The sequence below is a fragment of the Peromyscus californicus genome, unplaced genomic scaffold, assembly GCF_007827085.1.
Source record: "Peromyscus californicus insignis strain IS unplaced genomic scaffold, ASM782708v3 Scaffold_10__1_contigs__length_136768540, whole genome shotgun sequence".
NCBI lineage: Eukaryota > Metazoa > Chordata > Mammalia > Rodentia > Cricetidae > Peromyscus > Peromyscus californicus.
In genome coordinates, this window is record NW_026294391.1 from 91240157 (window position 1) to 91259139 (window position 18983).

The window sequence follows — 18983 nt, forward strand, 5'->3', positions numbered from 1 at the left end:
ATACCTGTGTATAGACCTATGAATCCACCACACAAACCAAAATCAAAATGTTATTTTTGTTTACCCACACCACTTTTCACCCTCCCAACTCTTCATCCTGTGATAACTATTATCATTACTTCAATCACCCTCAGTTAATTTTGCCTGTTACTGAAATTCACGTAAGAGGAATCATGCTTTATGTATTATACCAGTGCTTCTCCACCTTCCTTATGCTGCAGTCCTTTAATACAGTTCCTCATGATGTGGTGAGTCCCTACCATAAAATTATTTTGTTGCTACTTCATAACTGTAATTTTGCTACTGTTATGAATTGTAATGTAAATATCTGATGCACAGGATATCTGATATGCAACTCAGGGGTGGGGGTTGTGACCTACAGGTTGAGAACCACAGTATTATATCATTGTATATGATTTCTTTGACTCATAATTATGTCTAAGATTCACTAGTCATGTTGTATATGTCAGTTATTTCTTGTCATTGCTGTGTAATAATTGAAAATTTGTTCCACAATCAATTATGTATTCTCTAGTTGATGGACTATTTGGTGTTTATGGTTTAGAACTATTATTAAAAATGAAGTAAATATTCTTTGATATATCTTTGATGGAGACATGCTCCAATTTCTCTAAAACAGCTAAAATTTGTGCAGACATTGAGCTTAAAGACTTCTCCCCTCTGCATTAGTTGTGTGGAATGTTAAATTAGTTTGGAACTGTATATTTTGCATGTAGCATGAATCTTTAAATATTTGTCATATTTTAAACTTGTGCGATGGATGGGATGGGCTATTTTAAAGAGGAACTTTAATGTCTCCTTTGTTGTATTTTGAAGACCCAGGACTTCAAAATGCATTGTTGAGGGACTATTTTGAAAATGTGAGAAAAGCAGAAACAAAAGCTCGCTTTCTAGTGTCTGAAAACTTCAGCAGCAGCTTATTTGTGATCTTCCCCTCTTTACTTAATAAGGGAGAAAGAGGATGGATTCATTTCATAATGGGAGTCCTTCCATAGAATTTGTATGAACTAATTTAAAAATGATTTTTTAGTTCTTTTAATCTGAGTCCTGAAACTCAGGCCTGAGCACTTGCTAACTCTAAAATGGGTCTTTTAAAGGACTTGTGATTTTTCAAGATGTTCACATTTTTTTCACGAACTATCAGAATATGATGGTTTTTATCAAATACTGAAGGAATTATAATTTAGGAGCCATAAATGAAAAGTGGTAATACTACCAAATTATTGCTTAAAACTCAAAGCTGAGCTATCAATAGTGTTTATGACCAAAACAGGAAGATATGAATTCAGTGATCTGAAGTAGGAAGACTAGATAGATAGATAGATAGATAGATAGACAGACAGACAGACAGACAGACAGACAGATAGATAGATAGATAGATAGGGAGAGAGAGAGAAGCTACAACCTTCTTTTGTATATGTGTGTATATGTATGTATTTTCCCCTGTAAACACAAAATGAGGTTGTAGCCTATCTCATTTTCAAAATACACTGTAGCTTTCAGTTAGTACATTGTACTGTGGCTTGGAATATATTCCATGAGTGTATCCTAAATTCTCCTCAAGAAACTGTAGACACCAGAAGGACCATGCATACACAGGGGCCATGCCTCCTAAGCCTCCCCAAACAGTATCACTAACTGGGGATCAAGTACTCAAATGCCAGAGCCTATGAGGGAGATTCACATTCAAATCACCACTCTAGTCATTCATTGGATTTTATTAATCATTGAAAATTAACTTGTACTTTGCTTTCTATTCAATTTTTTTCTCTTTTGTTGGCTTTAATCCACACCTCTCTACACTATTTTAAATGACTGCTCTAGACATTTCAGTACTCTTATTTTCCCATACTAAAGCAACGTTATACCATTTTATATAATATATATATATATATATATATATATATATTATAGTTATTTACCAAGGTCTTTGTGATTGTCTTCATGTATTTCATTTTTATAATGTTTCATTTTTATAATGACTCTATTTTTTTTTATTTTTTTTTGTTTTTTCGAGACAGGGTTTCTCTGTGTAGCTTTGCACCTTTCCTGGGACTCACTTGGTAGCCCAGGCTGGCCTCGAACTCACAGAGATCCGCCTGACTCTGCCTCCCAAGTGCTGAGATTAAAGGCATGCGCCACCACCGCCCAGCCATAATGACGCTTATAATTGATTGCTAATATCAATTTTATTTGCTAGTGACAGAACATAAGAATTTCTGTATACTAGGCAAGTGTTCTACCACTGATTGCTTGTCTAGCTTTATATGTGTTTTAAACTGTTTATTGAACTCTAAATAATTTATTAGAGAAAGGAGAATTGATTTTTCCATGTACCTATATATTTTCAATTTGAATGGTTCTACATTGTTTTATATCACAGTTCCATTTGGTATTATTTCCTAGAGCCTGATGTACTTCCAACTATCATTTATTATGAAGTGACTGCTGGAGACAAATTATCTCACATTTACCTGAAAATGTCTTTATTTTACTTTTATTGTAAGAAAATTTTAACTCATTGGGGATTGGAGTTCCAGAGTTTGAATCCAAGGTCTTCTGCGTGCTAATAAAACACTGCACACTGAGCCACATTCCTAGCAGCTAGAAATCTGACTTTGACATTTCCCCTTTCATTACTGAGTATTTTTCTATCTTTTGATCTGAATGTGTGTCCTGATAATAAGTCATTGTTTTTTAAATCATTTTTCCTGTATGTTATACCCTGCTTTTTTTCTGGATACATTTCTATTTCCTGTACCATTTTTAAAAGACATATTGTTTTTTTTTTGTGGGGTGTGTGTGTGTGTGTGTGTGTGTGTGTGTGTGTGTGTGTAGGGATATGTGATTGTGCATCCAGGTGCTGAGGACAAAATAGGGCATCATACCTCTAGAGGTAATTACAGGTTGTGAGTCTGTGAGCCTCTGTACTTAGGTGATAATAGGAACAGAATTCTGGTCCCCTGGAAAAGCATTATTCCATGTTACCACTGAACCATCTCTCCAGCCACTATCACTGATTTATTTCATTCTCCCATGATGGGTTGTCACTGTATTTCTTTCTTTTTTATTGTTATTCCTTGATCTGTAAGATTGTTACTTTGGAAGAACTTTAAGAAGTTCCAGCTATTTGCTCTTCATGTAGTTCTTTCAGATATTTTCCCCACTCTTTTGGAGTGCATTTATAGTAGTAATATGTTATTCAGTTGTAGCTAAAGGTTTCCTGCCTGGCCCACAGTTGGGACAAATCTCTGTCACCTGCCAGTCCCACAGCTGCTCAGACCCGACCAAGTAAACACAGAGACTTATATTGGTTACAAACTGTATGGCCATGGCAGGCTTCTTGCTAACTTTTCTTATAGCTTAAATTAATCCATTTCTATAAATCTATACCTTGCCACATGGCTCGTGGCTTACCAGCATCTTCACATGCTGTTTCTCATCATGGCGGCTGGCAGTGTCTCTCTGACTCAGCCTTCCACTTCCCAGCTTTATTCTCCTCCTTGTCCCACCTACTCTTCCTGCCTAGCCAATGGCCAATCAGTGTTTTATTTATTGACTCATTAGCAACACATTTGCCATACAGAACATCCCACAGCACTTCCCCCCCTTTTTTTTAAAAAAAGGAAGGTTTTAACCTTAACAAAGTAAAATTACATATAATTTGGGAATTTGGGAGTAGCTTCTCTTACTACTTCCTGCTGGAGGGGGGCGCTGTATCTTATGGGGACACAAAGAAAATTTTAGGATTATGGAATAGTCCATGAGGCTGTATTGTCTGAGCCAGATGCCTTCAAACCATTCTGGATGTTGGATCATCTGGGCCATGGTGTCATTGGAGACCTTTCAGGGGGTCTTGGCTGGTCAAACCTGATGTATCTTAATCTGGAACAAATCCATAGCCTCTTGCATTCTGTGGAAACAAAAGAGACTCTTTTCCAAAGCAACATATCCTTACATCCAAATTTTGAAGTCAAAGTATCTTTAAAATATACATACTAGTTTAACTCAGCTTCCTTTACAATCAAATATCTCTCTGCAGTTAAGAATCCCGAAGACAACACAATCCAGATTCTCTGTGTAATATTCATCTCTACGTGGCTTATTTTTTATACTACCCTTACTGTCTCTTTAAAGACTTTATTTTTTAAAACTATTTATTTCTTTATATAACTGTATATATTCCTTTTTTTCTCTCTTTCAAGCCTACGTATATTTTTACACACATTGTAAACTATTACATCTGAATCTGTCTTATTGTGACTCTGTTGCTTTAAACTGCAGCAGCTGTGGCTGCTGGCTCCACCCACCTCAGCTTCCCAACATGGCGGTGTTACGTTTTCCACCAGCTCTGGGAGCTATCGTGGGTCTATGCTTTTAGCCAAGCAGCGTGTAGCCCAGAAACCTCTTTTTTTTGTTTTGTACTAGCAAAGTCTAAATCCACCAAGCAGCTTAATGTGCCACGTGCAGAGGTCTCATTCCCGCCATACTGCAGGTCGAGCATGCACATATGCTAGGAACCCGCCAGTAGCTCAAACCAGCAGCTGCCGCTCATTTGAGAGAGACAATTAGGAACTGTTTTTAGCTCCGTTTTAGAATCTTTTTTCTCAGTTTTTAGGTGGAAACTCTTGCCACCACCTTGGACGCCATTTGTAGCTAAAGTTTTCCTGCCTGGCCCACAGTTGGGACAAATCTCTGTCACCTGCCAGTCCCACAGCTGCTCAGACCCGACCAAGTAAACACAGAGACTTATATTGGTTACAAACTGTATGGCCATGGCAGGCTTCTTGCTAACTTTTCTTATAGCTTAAATTAATCCATTTCTATAAATCTATACCTTGCCACATGGCTCGTGGCTTACCAGCATCTTCACATGCTGTTTCTCATCATGGCGGCTGGCAGTGTCTCTCTGACTCAGCCTTTCACTTCCCAGCTTTATTCTCCTCCTTGTCCCACCTACTCTTCCTGCCTAGCCAAAGGCCAATCAGTGTTTTATTTATTGACTCATTAGCAACACATTTGCCATACAGAACATCCCACAGCATTCAGTATCGTCTTATTGGTTATGGAGGCCTTTGTTTTTTTTTTTTTTTTTACATTTATTTACTTCGTGTGTGTGTGTGTGTGTGTGTGTGTGTGTGTGTGTGTGTGTGTGTGTGAAACACATGTGGAGATTAAGGAACAACCTGAGGTAATTGACTTTCTTCTTTCGCCATGGGGATTTGAGGTTCAAACCAGATTGTCAGGCTTGGTGGGAAGCACTTTTACCCAGTAAACCATCTCACCAGCCCTGACCATATTTTCTTTCCAGTTTTGGTTTTGTTTTGATTTAAATTTCACAGCTGTTATTAATTACCTTCATGTTTACTGATTTATTTTTTTCTGATTTGTTCCATATTCTTTTAATATCCATAAGAAAATTTGATATCCATTTTCTTTTTAAGAATTACCTTATTTCTCCAGAAATTGACTATTTTCTTCACTCATTATGTACAATTTTATCTGCACATTTTTTTCTTGTTAATTTTTTTGATTCTAGCAGTGAACCCAGGGCAGCACATGTACACACTTTTTCCACTGAGCTATATAACCAGTTCCCATGGCTGTAGGTTCTTGGCCACATTTATAATATCCATTTTAAAGAAGTTTTCTACTTATTTTAATATTCTAGTAATACAGGAATCTAGTTCTGTTATTTGTTCTTTTCTGCTGTTTAAAATTCACATTCATTCATATGTGTTATCATTTGTAATATGCTGTATTAGTTGCTTTTGAATTGCTGTGATAAAACGCCATATCCAAGACAACTTATAGCAGATAGTGTTTAGCTGAGAACTCATAATTCCAGAGGGTTAAAGTTTGTGACCATCGTGGTTGGGGGCATGGAGGCAGACAGACCTGGTGCTGAAGCAGTTGCTGAGAGCTCATATCTCTATAAACAACTATGAGTCACAAAGAGAACTAACTGGGATGGATGTGGACTTTTGAAACCTCAAGGTTCACCCCTACTGACTCATCTTCTTCAACAAGGCCACACCTTCTAATCCTTTGCAAACAGTTCTACCAACTGCTGATCAATCATTCAATATGAGCCTATGCAGGAAATTATATATATATATATATATCATATTCATGGAGTAGAAACTAAAAATTTTTAAATGTCAGTTGTCACTAGAGTGGTCTATCAATTTAAAGTGATTCCAGTTCATAACCCAAACAATTTTGAAAAAATCATAAGGGCTAGAGAATTGGCTCAGGGGTTAAAAGCACTGTTAGCTTTTGTAGCAGACCCAGGTCAATTCACAGAACCCACATATCGGCTCACAACCATCTATAACTCCAGTTCCAGGGCATTGGACAATCTTTTCCGAACTCCAAGGGCAAGAGCTACTCATGTGGTACACATACACACATGCAGGCAAAAGCACTCATATGCATAAAATAAAATAAGTAAATCAAAAAAAAGAAAAAGAAAAATGTTAAGAAACTAATTCTAAAATGGAAAATGCATAGAGTATTTGAAATAATATTGGAAAAGAAAAACCTTCATTGAAAAAGTTTGGTTGGTGGGTTTGTACTCCCTAATCTCAAGGTATGCAGTAATTAAGGTGGTATAGTACTTGCATAAGGATTAATAAGTTTTTAATATAAGAGAACATAGAGCATACAAAAAGATACATGTTATGCAATAAAATGACATGAATAAAGGTCCCAAAGAAATCCAATAGGGAAAGTAAAGGCTCTTTGATAAAGATTGCTTGGTGTTTGGGCTGTGAGCGTAGTCTTAAATGGCTGAGCCATCTCTTTGCCCCTCCATGATGTTATGTACTCACTCATAAGTGGATATTAAGTGTAAAATAAAGGATAAATACACTACAGCCCACAGACCCAGAGAAACTAGGTAACAAGGAGGTTTCGTGTGGTGGTGGGGGGATGCCTGGATCTCACTGAGAAGGGAAATAGAAGAGATTTCATGAGTGGACTGTAGGCAGGTAGGGACAGGAACATGAGCAATCAGGTTGAGTGGGGATGGAAGAAGAGAGTACTGAAAGAGCCTGCTAGAAAGGGGGGCATTCCTGGGTCAGTTAAAAACCTAGCAAAATGGAATCTCCTAGGAATCTACAAGGAAGAGCCCAGCTAGGACTCCTAGCAATAACAGATACATAGCCTGAACTGGCCATCTCCTGTGACCAGATTGATGCCTAGCCCAATTTTCATCAGAGAGCTTCATCCAGCAACTGATGGGAACAGATGCAGAGACCCACAGCCAAACGTTATGCAGAGTTCAGGGAATCCTGCAGAAAAGGGAAAGAAAGGATTGTAGGAGCCAGAGGTGTCAAGGACTCCACAGGAAGACTCACACAATCAATTAGCTGGGGACCATAAGGGCTTGAAGAGAGAGAAAGCGCAACCAGGGAGCCTGCATGGTACTGACCTAGGCACTCTGCATGTATGTTACAGTTGTGTAGCTTGGTCCTCTTGTGGGACTCTTAACAGTGAGAACAGGGGCTCTCTCTGACTCTTTTACTGGCTTTTGGGACCCTACTCCTCACACCGGGTCACCTTGTCCAGTCTTAATACATGGGGAGGTGCTTAGTTTTACCGCAACTTGGTATGTCATATTTTGTTGATGCTCATGGGAGACCTGCCCTTTCCTAAACAGAAACAGAGGAGGAATGGAATTGGGGGGGGAACAGAGGGGGTATGGGGAGGAATTGGGAGGAGAGGAGGGAGGGGAAACAGCAGCCAGGCTGTAAAATAAATAAATAAATTTATAAAAAGTGTAAAAGTCAATAACTTCGAATGAAGATAATTGATAGATTTAATTTGAGCAAAATTTAAAACTGTTAATCAAAGAAGACCATTAGAAAAATAAATAGGAAAGCTACAGATTAAAAACTATTGGCATATTAGACAGACTGAAATCTGGTGTAAGTAACTCCCATAACTCAATAAAAAGAAATATAATTCAAATTTCAAAAAATGAGGAAAACTTTGAACTGATATTTCACAAAATAATATATTCTTATGGCCAGTTAACACATGAAAAGGTGACCAATGTCATTGACTGTCAGAGTAATCATATTAAAATCAAATGGCTAACACCATTTTTTAAACATTTTTAAAAAAACAGTGGCTAACACTGTTTTTTAAAATAATTGATATTACAACATATATTGTGCATAGATCTGGAACAACTGACTTTATCATATACTGCTGTTTTAAGTCTAAAATAGCTTTTCAGTGTTTTTCTTTAATAAAACACAAAATGAATTTCACTGTGACCCAGAAATTCCACTCTTTGCCATTTACTCAGGATAAAGACATATGTCTACAAAACAAGCTATGCAAAATGTCCCTAGTCACTTTATTCATTATACCTGAACCCTGGCAACAAATTCATGTCCAACAACAGATGACTGCATTTAAAACCAAGTGTCGAATGGAGTACTAAAAATTTTATTACCAGTAAAATACTGCTGTAGTCACCTTTATATTTATGAATATGTAATAATATTAACTCCTGTCAAAGTATCCAGCAATCATCAATATCTTTTGAATTCATTTTTGCTCTTTATTATTTCAATGCTAGTACTCTAAATTTAAGCTTGAATTGTAGCTCAGAAAGCAATGCATTTATTTTCTTAATTGTTAAACTGAGCTTTTTATTCTAGGAACCCCAGGGCTTCCTGGACCAAAAGGTATGAATGGTCCTCCTGGTAACCCTGGCCTTCCAGGAGAACCTGGTCCTGTAGGTAAGCATGAAATAAAAAGATACTGCTATTCTTTAAGACTAAGGCTTTTCATAGTCAGTGTGGGGAGTTCAAGTACTGTTTTGCTGTGAGCATTTTCAAGAAAAAGAAATGTAGTGCTCATTCACTTATCATTGCATGAACTGAATAACTTTTAATTTAAAAATTACCAAAATTCATCTCTAGTAGCTATTATTGTTAAGGCGTACATTTTCCAGGGAGAGTAATTCTCTCTAGAAGGGCAAGTTCCAGCAAAATTTTTCTTACTGACTTGTAAATCCCTTGTCCTGGCCTATACCTATAAATTCCTTTTTAATAATCTGAAGTCATATTAAAATCATAAAAATATTTTAGATAATGAGTTATTAGATCATTCCTTATGATCATCATTACCTTTCTTTGTTTATTCTTTATTCTGTAAGATTTCAAGATTAAGGCCAGGCAGTGGTGGCACACGCCTTTAATCCCAGTACTTGAGAGACAAAGGCAGGCAGATCTCTGTGAGTTCAAGGCCAGCCTGGTCTACAGACCTAGTTCCAAGACAGCTAGGGTTACACAGAGAAACCCTGTCTTGAAAAACAAAAACAAAAACAAACAAAAAAGATTTCATGATTTAGAGGAGTAATTCATAAGTACTTTGTTACTGTGTGTTTTTTTTAATTATGTGTGTGTGGGTGTGCATGTGAATGTATATGCCCATGGAAACAGCTGAGCCCACTTTGTTTTTTTCTCTTTGTTTGTTTGTTTGTTCCTTTGGTTTTTCAAGACAGAGTTTTTTCTCTGTGTAGCCCTGACTCTTATGGAACTCACTCTGTAGACCAGGCTGGCCTCCAACTCATAGAGATCCTCCTGCCTCTGCCTCCCGAGTGCTGAGCTCAAAGGTGTGCACCACCACTGCTGTCTGTACTTTGTTATTTTTAGAGAGAATTGTTTGGAGCTTTAATATGAAAACTGAGGAAGGATGTGGAAGGAAGTTAAAAGGGTCAGTATAACCTGCTGTGCTATGCTTTAGGTGGTGGAGGGCGTCCTGGGCAACCAGGACCTCCTGGAGAAAAAGGCAATCCAGGTCAAGATGGCATTCCTGGACCAGCAGGACAGAAGGGAGAACCAGGTGATATAGCTTTTCATTTTTTTCTAAGTTTATAATTTCCTCCTGGTCTGCTTTGATTGGTCCTTTTACAGCTCCAGTAAGATTCTTGTCTTCCTTATTATCTTCTAAGGTACCACACATTTCCCCCTTCCAAATTAACTTCTTCCTTGGTATCCTGAAGATATTAGCTTATATTCATTGAACAGATTGCTTTTCTTTAAAGAAAAAAGTTTTAAATACTGTCCATTCGCTTTTACAACAAGAATGCCCAATCTGTACTTTATTTATGTATTTTTGTTTAAGTATACAAAGTATGACTGATAGTCATCACAAGTAGAGTGTATGTTGGTATGGTTTTCTTTTTTTCAAAATGCCTGGAGATTGACTTCAGGTCATCAGTCTTGGTGGCAAGTGCCTTTACCCACTGAGCCATCCTGCCAGCTCTGTAATTTTTCCTTTATAGTGCAACTGACAAATCAGGTGACAAATATATGGTGACAACTTAAAGAGTAAACCTATACCAACCTCCAAAAATGTTTGTTTTTTCTATGTGTATGAGTGTTTTGCCTGCATACATGTATATGCACCATGTACGTACCTTTCTGTCCTTAAAGGTCAGAAGAAGATGTCAAATCCCCTAGGAGTTACAGACAGTAGTGACCCACCACTGTGTGGATTTGGGGAACCAAATTCAATTCCTTTGAAAGACCAGCTAGTTCTCTTAACTGCTGAGCTGAAACTCTGGTGCCTATACTTTTCTTATGTTAGAATTGTTTAATGTTAGAAGTCCGTCTTCTGGGGCTGGGCATGGAACTCAGTGGTAAAGCATGTTTCTAACATATGCAATGCCTAGGTTCTGTCTGTAGAACAAGAAAGGAAGGATTGGGAAGGACAGATGAAAAGGAAGGGAGTGAGAGAAAGGGAATAAGGAGAAAGGGGAGAAAAAATAAATATTCAGCATGTTTGATATACATAACACATATTAGAAACCTAAACTATCAATTATCTATTTGAAATTGTTTTTATTTTATTCCCTAACAGGTCAACCAGGCTTTGGAATCCCAGGACCTCCTGGACTCCCAGGACTTTCTGGTAAACCTTAATAAATCAGGTTATAGCTACTTTTAAAATGAAAATATTCCCCAGTCCATTTATTTTTCTATCTTGACCATGTATTATTATAAAATACATCTGAAATTTTAAAAAAGACTTAAAGTTCAATTTACTTTCATAATATTTCTCATTGCTACTTACTATAAGGCACTATGTTAACAAAAATGGCATCCTTATGGAGAATTCAGTAAGTATCCTTTCATTCATGTCATAAATACTAAGGACAAAGAAAATATAGAAAGGTAAAAATTGTAGGAAATTTAGTAGCTTTCATTTATCTAGAAAACCACTCTTTTCTCTCTGCAAAAGCATTATCAGAGTAACATATAAGACAATTCTGTAGAAATATGTACCAATAATAGAAATGCTTCTTGAAAACTCATCTAAGAGCTAGGCATGATGGTATATATCTAAGGCTGAGGAAAGAGGACCATGCGTTCTATGCCACCCTGGTATATCAAGAATTCTCAGCCAGCCTGATCCACATAGCAAGAAGATCTGAGTTGGAGGATGGAGTAGGTATGTGTAGATACATATCTATCTTCTTTCTCTAGTATGTGATCTTATAATAAGCACTAAATAGTTAAGATAAATCCAAATAATTACAGACTTGTATGTTGATATTTTGAAGTGACTATTGACTGATCTCTAGAGGCTTTTCTCAAACTAAAATTATATCCCCTAAAAATTCTAATATCCTTTTCATGAAAAGTGTTGCTTTAATGTGCTACTGTTTTATGGTTCTTAATTATTAGTGTTTTATAATAAAATGTCAAGAGCAGTTTGTCTAGATTATGTTTATAAACTTTTAGTATCATGGTCTGAATATAATAGTAGCCATTGAATTTCATTAGTTTTAAAATTAGACCCAAAACATTTAAGAGTTGTCTTCATCCATCTTGAACCAATTCTTGAAGCTACTTTATGCTTTTTATATTTTGCCTATTTTATTTTCCTCATAACTTCTGGTCATGTGTTCATTGTTCTGTGTCTTAATGCAAAGGATACCTTTTAAGAGGCTGGCATTATTTCTACATTGCTAATAAGTACTTCTGGTGACAGGTACATGGTTTTAATAAAGAGAATGGATTTTTCATGTGTTTGAAATAAAATCACCCTAGTGAATTTCGTTAGCTTATCAAATAGTTTCAGACTTATAGGCCAGCTTATAATTTAGCATTCAGTATTATTTAGTGTATCCCTAATTTTACTTTACTTTTACAGGTCAAAAGGGTGATGGAGGATCACCTGGCATTCCAGGAAATCCTGGTCTTCCAGGTTCAAAGGGTGAACCAGGCTTTCAGGGATTCCCTGGTATGCCAGGTCCCCCAGGTCCTCCGGGTTCTCCTGGTCCAGCTTTGGAAGGCCCTAAAGGAAACCCTGGGCCTCAAGGCCCTCCTGGGAGACCAGGTATGATCATGCGTGGTACAAGAAATGGTCTGTTTACAAATTCATTTATTTCATTTTGCTGGCAGGTTATTCTGTTTTTAGGGTTTTAGAATTTGTCACATGAGAACTCCTTATAAGAAAGCTAGGTATGGTTCATACCTAGCTCATTCTAATATATATGCCCTTTTCAGTAATGTATTATTTACTTTAAGTTCAAGTATAACAAAACAACTTGAATGAAAAGAAGTGAAAATGGTGGTTATATTAGTATTGTTATTAATGATAAAACTATACTAATAACCTGGCATCAAAATGCAATCTACATTTTTTAATGTAAGCTTCTCAGCATGTCATCACAGAAATCATTCTAGTGATCACCAAATACATGCTTGTGTTCCATACCAGAAGCTGTTGCTATGGTTCTGTCACATGATCAGCAAATATCACCAGGCACAATAAAAAAAAAAAAAACTTGATCTCTAGGAACTAGGCTATCAAATTTATCTTCAGCATCACAGCATGATCAGATTGACTCATAATCTCTTCATAGCTCATGTCTGTACCTCGCCTTTCCTGTGCTCACTCTTCAGTAGATCAGTTTTGCACACAAGGTTCACATTTTCATTTTGTGTCTGTGCTGTGTCATTCCATTCTACTAGTTGGGGAATGTTCATTTTCACCTCAGGTTAATGCTGCTGAGCCCAATTGCTGGTGATAGGTTATCAAAAGATTTGATGGACTTTATATTCACTTTCTTTAGTAACTGAAAATTTAGTCTTCATTATTTTTTTAAAGAAGAGAAATTTGAGATATAAAGAAACCAAACAATTGTCCTTTCATTGCTTGAAAATTCTTAATTCATTTTTAAAGTGTACTTTGAAATGAAAATTTGTATTTAAATTAGAATAAAATTGTGAGTAATTGGACTTAATTTTACTAACATGTGCCCTAAACACATGAATTAAACATTATCACGTACTGGATTTAGAACATCATTTTCAAAGTCAGATTTAATGTGAGCTAACTTGACTGTTCCTAGAGGGTGTTGCTTTTCCTTTATTTACTACTGAAGATAACCAGCAAAAAAAAATTCTCAGCCACATTAACTCTCTTGCATGCAACATAACGAACTGAAGCCAGTATCTTGCTTTGTTTGCATGTCACAATTCAAATAAACCAAACTATTATCCTTATATATTCTAATTAGCACTGTGGTTATTTGTTACCAGGAATGGAGCTCTTGGTTGAACATTTCTTTAAAATAATAACAGAAAAGCAGTTGTCACAAACATGCTTTTGCAATCACTATTTTAAAAGGATAATCAAAGTTCTCAGAAGAAGAATGATACTTAATGAGTGTTTGATTTCTTGATTTATTTATAAACTACAGATCCAAAATAAAGTTTTAAATTAGTTTCTCTTAGAATTGAATGTTCTGAGTCTGGGCTCATAATAATGAACATTGTAAAATGATTTTTTTGAACTTTCAAGCTATAGTGTGTGTACAGTTTCATTTACCATTAATGTTAAATGAGGATAATTTGGTTTATATGAAATGCATGAACTTTCAGGGTGTTCTATTATTAAATTCAACTTTAACTTGAAAGTGTTTAGTATAATGCTTTAGTTTCTTGATGTTTCTAACAGTTTTGATATTTTCCTTTTTGTTAACGATGGCATTGGGCCTTGGTGAACTTCCATCCCTATCCAGGTCCTCCAGGTTAGCTCCTTAACTCCAAAGTAGTAACTGCATGAAATTGAAAACTTTGCCTATGTATTTATGTACATATATTATATATGTGTGTATATACATGTATGTGAGTTTGTATATATACCTACTGTTTTTAAGTTTTTAAATAGATTTTTAAGAACATATGCCAATTCAATTTTTAAATAGTGGCCTGGAACTAAGTTGTCAGAAAATTGTGGTGCCAAATATTTCTCTTGGAATGGGTCCATATTATCCAATTAGGAAAATAAACTAAATTAAATGCTTCAAAATTCATACTTCTATGTCATTATTAATTGAAATTTTATGATACTCAATTTTTTCAAAAAATACATTTCTTTCGGTAGATTGTATTTTTTTATTGTTGTCTTGTAAACTTTTAGTGCAATGAAATTAAACTTATTCAGAAAAGCATTTAAAAAATAGTAATGTATATTATCAGATCATGCAGATAATGTAATCTCTGATTGGCTAAAAACACACACACACACCTCTGTAAGGTTGTCTTTTTTATCATGTCTTTCTTTTTATTATTATTAAGAAATTTTCTATTCATTTTACATACTAACCACAGATTCCCCTGTCCTCCCTTCTCCCACCCCCAGCCTTCCCCCTCAACCCTCTCCCCATTCCCACCTCCTCCAAGGCAAGGTCTCCCATAGGGAGTCAGCAGAACCTGGTACATTCAGTTGAGGCAGGTCCAGGTCCCTCCTCCCTGCACCAAAGCTTGGCAAAGTGTCTCATCATATGCACTAGGCTCCAAAAAGCCAGCTCATGCACTAGGGACAGGTCCTGATCCCACTACCTGGGGGCCCCCTAAACAGTTCAAGCTAAACAACTGTCTTGCTTATCCAGAGGGCCTAGTCCAGTACCATGGAGGCTCCTCAGCTATTAGTCCACAGTTCATGTGCTTCCACTTGTTTGGCTAGTCTCTGTACTTTTTCCAGTCATGGTCTCCATATCCCTTGCTCATTGAATCCCTCCTCTCTCTCATCGATTGGACTCCTGGAGCTCTGCCTGGGGCTTGGCCATGGATCTCTGCATCTGCTTCCATCAGTCACTGGATGAGGGTTCCATGATGACAGTTAGGTTATTCAGCCATCCAATCATGAGAGTAGGTCAGCTCAGGTACCCTCTCGACTATTGCCAGTAGTCTATGGTGGAGTCATCCTTGTGGATTCCTGGGAACTTCCCTAGCACTCTGCTTCTCCCTATTCCTGTGGTGTCTTCATTTAACATGGTATCTCTTTCCTTGCTCTCCCACTCTGCTCCCGTTCTAGCTTGAATCTCCTGCTTGCCTAAGCTCTCGTCATACATCCCTTGCCATCGATAACCCCCACTCACCCTCAGTTTGCTCATGTAGCTCTCATCCATTTCTCCATCACTGGGCAATCCATGTGTCTTTCCTAGGGTCCTCTGTAGAAGTAACCATCTTATTAAATAAGAAACACAGAGCCAATGTAAAGATAAAAGCCCAAGAGGTCAGAGCTAAGAGCCTTACCCTTCCTGCTTCAGTGATCCTCTTCAGCAAAGAGAGACCTACTTTCTGTGTGTTTGTCTTTATATAGACTTTCTGTTCTGCCTTCTCATTGGTTGTAAACCCAACCACATGACCACCTCATCACTGCCTGTCTGTACAGACCTCCAGGTCTTCTATGGATGGTATTGAGATTAAAGGCGTGTGTCTCCAATGCTGGCTGTATCCTTGACCACACAGAGATCTACCTAGCTCTGCCTACCAAGTGCTGGGATTAAAGGAGTGCACCACGAACGTCCAGCTCCGCTATGGCTTACTATTAGCTCTGACCCCCAGGCAACTTTATTTATTAACATACAAATAAAATCACATTTCAGTACAATTAAAATATCACCATATTTCTCCTTACTGGCTAGCCTCCCTGGAGCTGTGGGTTGCAGTCTGGTTATCCTTTGCTTTATATCTAGTATCCACTTATAAGTGAGTACATACTGTGTTTGTCCTTCTGAGTCTGGGTTACCTCACTCAGGATGATATTTTCTAGTACCATCCATTTGCCTGCAACCTCATGATGTCATTGTTTTTCTCTGCTGAGTAGTACTCCATTGTGTGTATGTACCACATTTTCTTTATCCATTCTTCATTTGAGGGGCTTCTAGGTTGTTTCTAGTTTCTGGCTATTACAAATAATGCTGCTATGAACATAGTTGAGCACATGTGTCCTTGTGGTATGATTGAGCATTCCTTGGGTATATGCCCAAGAGTGATATAGCTGGGTCCTGAGGTAGATTGATTCCCAATTTTCTGAGAAACTGCCATGCTGATTTCTGAAGTGGCTGTACAAGTTTGCATTCCCACCAACAGTGTAGGAGTGTTCCCCTTGCTCCACATCCTCTCTAACATAAACTGTCTTCAGTGTTTTTTATCTTAGCCATTCTGACAGGTGTAAGATGGTATCTCAGAGTTGTTTTGATTTGCATTTCCTTGATGACTAAAGGTGTTGAACAATTCCTTAAATGTCTTTTGGCCATTTGAGATTCTTCTGTTGAGAATTCTCTGTTTAGCTCTATAGCCCATTTTTTAAATGGACTGTTAGGTATTTTGATGTCTAGTTTCTTGAGTTCTTTATATATTCTGGAGATCAGCCCTCTGTCAGATGTGGTGTTGGTGAAGATTGTAGCTGAAGTTTTCCTGTGTCCCACCTGGCCCATGGTCAGTACAAATCTCTCTCACCTGCCAGTCCTGCAGCTGCTTGGGCACAAGTAAACACACAGAGGCTTATATTAAGTAAAACTGCTCAGGCCTACCACTGACTAGCTCTTACATTTAAATTAACCCATAATTCTTATTTATGTTTAGCCACGTGGCTTGGTAACTTTTCTCAGTTCTGCCTTCACATCTTGCTTCCTCTGTGTCTGGCTGGCGACTCCTGAATCAGTCTTCCTCTTCCCAGAATTCTCCTTGTCTGTTTATCCCACCTATACTTCCTGCATGGCTACTGGCCAATCAGCATTTTGTTTATCAACCAATGGGAGCAACACATTCACAGCATGCAGAGCACCATCACCCATCAGAAGATCTTTTCCCATTCTGTAGGCTGTTGTTTTGTCCTATTGACCATGTCCTTTGCCCTACAAAAGCCTCTCAGTTTCAAGAGGTCCCATTTATTAATTGTTTCTCTCAGTGTCTGTGCTACTGGTGTTATATTTAGGAAGTGATCTCTGGTGCCAATGCATTCAAGACTACTTCCTATTTTCTCTTCTATCAGTTTCAGAGCAACTGGATTTATGTTGAGGTCTTTGATCCACTTGGACTTGTTTTGTGCATGGTGACAGATATGGATCTATTTACAATCTTCAACATGTTGACATCCAGTTATGCCAGCACCATTTGTTGAAGATGCTTTCTTTTTTCCACTGTACAGTGCTGTGGGATGTTCTGTATGTCAAATGTGTTGCTGATTAGTCAATAATTAAAACACTGATTGGCCATTGGCTAGGCAGGAAGTGTAGGCGGGACAAGGAGGAGAATAAAGCTGGGAAGTGGAAGGCTGAGTCAGAGAGACGCTGCCAGCCGCCACGATGAGAAACAGAATGTGAAGATACCGGTAAGCCACGAGCCATGTGGCAAGGTATAGATTAATGGAAATGGATTAATTTAAGCTGTAAGAACAGTTAGCAAGAAGCCTGCCACGGCCATACAGTTTGTAACCAGTATAAGTCTCTGTGTTTACTTGGTCGGGTCTGAGTGGTTGTGGGACTGGCGGGTGACAGAGATTTGTCCTGACTGTGGGCCAGGCAGGAAAACTCAAGCAACAGTACAGTTTTGGCTTCTTTGTCAAAAATTAGGTGTTTATAAGTGTACAGATTAATGTCAGGCTCTTCAATTTAATTCCATCAGTCCACATGTCAGTTTTCATGCCAGTCCCAAGCTGTTTTTATTACTGTAGCTCTATAGTAGAGCTTGAAGTCAGGGATCATGATGACTCCAGAGGTTGCTTTATTGTACAAGATTCTTTTAGCTATCCTGGGTTTTTTGTTTTTCCATATGAAGTTGAGTATTGTTCTTTCCAGGTGTGTGAAGAATTGTGTTGGGATTTTGATGGGGATTGCATTTGAATCTGTAGATTGCTTTTGATAAGATTGCCATTTTTACTATGTTAGTCTTACCTATCCATGAGCATGGGAGAACTTTCCATTTTCTGATACGTTCTCCAATTTCTTTCTTCAGATACTTAAAGTTCTTGTCATACAGGTTCTTCACTTGGTTAGTTAGAGTTACTCCAAGGTATTTTATATTATCTGTGGCTGTTGTAAAGGGTGATATTTCTCTAATTCTTTCTCAGCCTTTTTATCATTTGTATATAGGAGAGCTACTGATTTTTTTTAGTTAATCTTGTATGCTGCCACATTACTGAAGGAGTTTATCAGCTGTAGAAGTTCCCTGGTAGAATTTTTGGGGTCACTTATGTACACTATCATATTGTCTGTAAATAATGAAAGTTTGACTTCTTCCTTTCCAATTTCTATCCCTTTGATCTCCTTTGGTTGTCTTATTGCTCTAGCTAAAACTTCAAGTACTATATTGAATAAGTATGGGGAGAGTGGACAGCCTTGTCTTGTTCCTGATTTTAGATGAATTGCTTTGAGTTTCTCTCCATTTAATTTGATGTTGGTTGTCGGCTTGCTGTAAATTGCCTTTAATATGTTTAGGTATGTTCCTCTGATCTCTCCAGGACCTTTATCATGAAGGGGTGTTGGATTTTGTCAAAGGCTTTTTCAGCATCTAATGAGATGATCATGTGTTGTTTTTTCTTTCAGTTTGTTTATATGGTGGATTACATTGACAGATTTTTGTATGTTGAACCATCCTTGCATCCCTGGGATGAAGCCTCCTTGGTCATGGTAGATA

General features: G+C 37.5%; 1 protein-coding gene across 2 annotated transcripts in view; it reads left to right on the top strand.

The window, feature by feature from the left end:
• Positions 1-18983, top strand: part of Col4a5 (collagen type IV alpha 5 chain) — a 200462-nt gene that overhangs the window by 155131 nt on the left and 26348 nt on the right. Inside the window, exons 38-41 of one of the 2 annotated variants that reach the window (XM_052737125.1) lie at positions 8697-8777; positions 9787-9885; positions 10906-10956; positions 12202-12387. In XM_052737125.1, the coding sequence (XP_052593085.1) occupies positions 8697-8777; positions 9787-9885; positions 10906-10956; positions 12202-12387 (417 nt within the window). The remainder of the gene's footprint in view (positions 1-8696; positions 8778-9786; positions 9886-10905; positions 10957-12201; positions 12388-18983) is intronic. The other variant, XM_052737134.1, reaches the window with a different exon arrangement.